This window comes from Electrona antarctica (genome assembly GCF_951216825.1).
Source record: "Electrona antarctica genome assembly, contig: scaffold_247, whole genome shotgun sequence".
Classification (NCBI taxonomy): Eukaryota; Metazoa; Chordata; class Actinopteri; order Myctophiformes; family Myctophidae; genus Electrona; species Electrona antarctica.
In genome coordinates this window covers 6,192-9,738 of record NW_027637910.1, presented here as the reverse complement: position 1 = coordinate 9,738, position 3,547 = coordinate 6,192, and the positions used below count along the sequence as shown (strand labels likewise).

At 41.1% G+C, this 3,547-nt stretch overlaps 1 protein-coding gene across 1 annotated transcript; it reads left to right on the top strand.

Moving 5' to 3' along the window:
* The first annotated feature begins 1,322 nt into the window (after positions 1–1,322).
* Positions 1,323–3,547, top strand: LOC306918575 (kelch-like protein 23). The gene is made up of 4 exons (XM_079531468.1): positions 1,323–1,430; positions 1,640–1,783; positions 2,426–2,603; positions 2,702–3,547. The coding sequence occupies exons 1-4, from the start codon at positions 1,349–1,351 to the stop codon at positions 2,904–2,906; spliced, it is 609 nt and encodes a 202-aa protein (XP_079387594.1). The 5' UTR covers positions 1,323–1,348; the 3' UTR covers positions 2,907–3,547.

The following is a 3,547-nucleotide window of genomic DNA, read 5'->3' as shown; positions in this document are numbered from 1 at the left end:
AGTCCAGGAAGGAAGTGAGACTTTGGGTCAGCCTTGCACGTAGAATCTGAAGGTGCGTTCAAACCTGAAGATATTGGTTATATAGTCGCTTCAATCGTTTCACTTTAATCACGTCAGCATTGATACAAAATAGTCCCTTTGCTCGGGTTGCGAGCCGATTGGCTGTAGACACCGTAATTTAACTTTGGTAGTGTAACCAAATGGACCGGCTTGTTCACACAAGACAGCTCGGGTCAATATATTTAACATAATTCCTGCTACTATGTCATGTATGAGCAGCTAAATTAGTTCCTATGTCTTTGCAAAGTTGCTGAGTCCCGGCAGATGAACGTTGCTCCAGTTAGATTTCTCCAGCCAGGATGAAGATACCAGGCAGCCGTTCGCTTAGTTCGCAGTAGCCTTTTGGTCAATCTGGGAACACACTTTACATTCTTGTGAATCTCACAGTGCTACAGGGCCTAGAAGCATTTATTCTAACAATCAAGGTTTTAATTCTGCTCTTTTTCCACCGTAGGTTCCAGTCTGTATTTGGCCGGAGGTTTTTATGATGATGATGTTGATGATTACAATAGCAGAGAGATGTGGCGCTATGATGTTCATAACTCATGGTTGAGGATGGCTCCCATGAATGAGCCACGCTTTTGTTTCAGTAAGATTGACAACATATATTTTATGTAATTTGATAAATAATTCTAGACAATATCAGAATTTGGAAATATGGAAATTCATTAAACTAGCAGAGGCACCTGTACAGGTAGCAACATGTAAGAGTTCCAACTGCAGAATAATGACATCACAAGTGGATCCAGATGATAATTGTACATACTGTACTGACTGTAATATTGACCTACCAGTAAGATGCCCTAAGGGGCGAGAAGCCCTTGGTGACAGCAGACTGCTGGGTGAGCACTGGCGCTTTGGCATGGTGGGGGGGTCAGATCAACATATGGAATGAATTCTGTACTGGCCATATATGGAGCGTGTCTTGAGTGTACAGGGTTTGAGGTCAGATCAACATATGGAATGTCAGAACAGGAAGGACGGGTGGGGGGGATCCTCATATGGCATGTCAGAACAGGTCAGTGTCGTGATCTTCATATATGGAGATGGCCATATATGGTGGCGTGACGTGTCACGAGATGTGATGTTACGAGGTGTGACCATATATGGAGGCGTGATGTCACGAGGTGTGACCATATATGGAGGTGTGATGTTTTCCCTGTTCAACCCCACATGTTCACAGGCCTGGTGATGCTGGATGGATGTGTGTTTGCAGTCGGGGGCCGAGGGTGAGAAGAGTGAAGACTCGATGGAAAAATACCACCCGCACACAGACTCCTGGCAGCTCATGGAGTCTGTCGGTGTGGCAGAGCATTACGATGCTGTCTGCTGTAACGTGGTCGCTCTGGATGGACATCTCTATTGTTTTGGTATGGAACAGATTTATGGACCTGCAGGTTCAGCCTGTAGGTGTTGTGCAGTTGGGGTGTCATGAGATTGTGTTATTCATGTTCCCAGATTGGTGTATGTCAAGCATAATGGTTCACTGAAAATGTACAAATCCTTTGGTATTATGTATCCATGCTTCTCCTGTTGACAGTGAATAATGTTTTGATGTTTGTGTCCTCCTGGACTCTAGGTGGCGCTCGAGGTGGCGAGACAGGTGACCAAGTGGCCAAGTACAACCCTAAAACGTCTGTGTGGACACAACTCGCTCCTATGCAGATTCCACGACATGATCAAGCAGCTGCTTGTGTTCTGAATGAAAAGATCTACGTTACAGGTATCATACCTCTACTTAAAGGCTCTTAGTCAGTGGTGGAAGAAGGACTCTGTTTTCTTTTTACTTAAGAATAGCGATACCAGAATATTGAAATACTTTTATACCCGAGAGAAAGTACAAACATATAGGCATAAAATTAAAGATGCTTGCAATACCAAAAATAAAAATACTCAATATGCAAAATGGCTCTTTTCACAGTTTTACTATTTAATTGGAATAAGTAACGCATTAATGTATTCATCACTTTAATGTTAGATGAGGTACAGGCAGAGTTTCTGTTTAGCTTAACCTATAATAATAATAATAAACATTTATCAGCATGTTTAGTATGAATAATCAACATTTTAAAAGTAAATAATTGTCAAATTGCAAAAAAAAGAAATAGTGTTTGCCTCTTAAAAGACAGGAAAAAGGAAACATTCAAGTAAATTAAAAGTACAGTAAAAATATTCAGTTACATTCCACCACTGATCTTAGTTCCATAATATACTCACTTAAACTTCATTATAGTTTATTATTATTTATATTATTATTATTATAGTTTATTATTATTATAGTTTATTATTATTATAGTTTAAACTTCATTATAGTTTGGGCACATAATAAAACACACTAATCCTGTTAATTCTTCTTTGTCTATAGGTGGTGGGAGTTATAACAATAATAATAATTGGATATTTGAAAATGCGATGGAGTGCTTCAACCCCCAGACCAACCAGTGGACCATGTGTGCCTCCATGCACATGGGACGCTCTTCACCTTGCATGGTTGTGGTGGATGGAAAGATCTACGTTCTAGAAGAGCGAGACTCCGATGATAAGTATGACACTGTTGCTCCTTGAATGTCTGGGGAAATGTGTCTTCTTGTCCACACCAGACATTTCTCTCATGGCTGTTTGTTTGTTTCTCTTTGTGTAGTGTTATCCGCAACATCGAGTGCTACTGTGAAGAGACGGACACGTGGACAACTGTGGGAGAGATTGCTGATGCTCGCTTCACATTCAAATGTGTGTCTCTCAAGCTGAGGAGGGATCACGGTTCTGTATTCTCTGCTGCCCCATCTGGCGGAGTCAGGTTAGGTCAACCCGGCATAGATGAAGAAGATGCTTCTGCTGGTGACTAGGGTTGGGGTCTGGAACCAGAACCAGCATTGAGGAGCTGGAATCTGTTCCATCACACTTGGATCCAGTTTTCCACACTGTCAGAGCTGGTATGTGGACTTCATGTCTGCTAGACAATTACAATAGCAGTGGTTCTCAAACTTGTTCATTTTATTGTATTTTTTTTTTTGAGTTTCCAGTTATTGTCACCTCTTGTTTCTTTGTCATTATGCCAATGCCCTCTCCACACATGTTGCCACTGCTGTTGTACTGTGTGTCCAAGCCGGATGCCCCATGGTGGGTTGGAACCCCCTAGACTTTACCCTGTACTGCCACAACCAGGTGCCACTGAAGTTGGCCTTGTTCTGGTGGTGATGTAACTGACAGATTAGGTTTATAAATAAATATAATTTTCAGTGTTTTTCAGCCATCTAATGTTACAGGCAGAATGGCGACCAGGCATAACTATAATATGCAAATAGCTAATTTAGTAACTATTAAGAACTGACGTTGAATAAACTACCTCAATGTGTTGTTAAATTATTGTAGTTGAGATACTTTGCACCACTGAGAACAATTCAGGAATGTATAAATAGTCCAGATTAGAGCTAATCTTCATCCTCCTTTTGTTGCAGTTCATAGGCCTATATTCATTCAGTGTAGA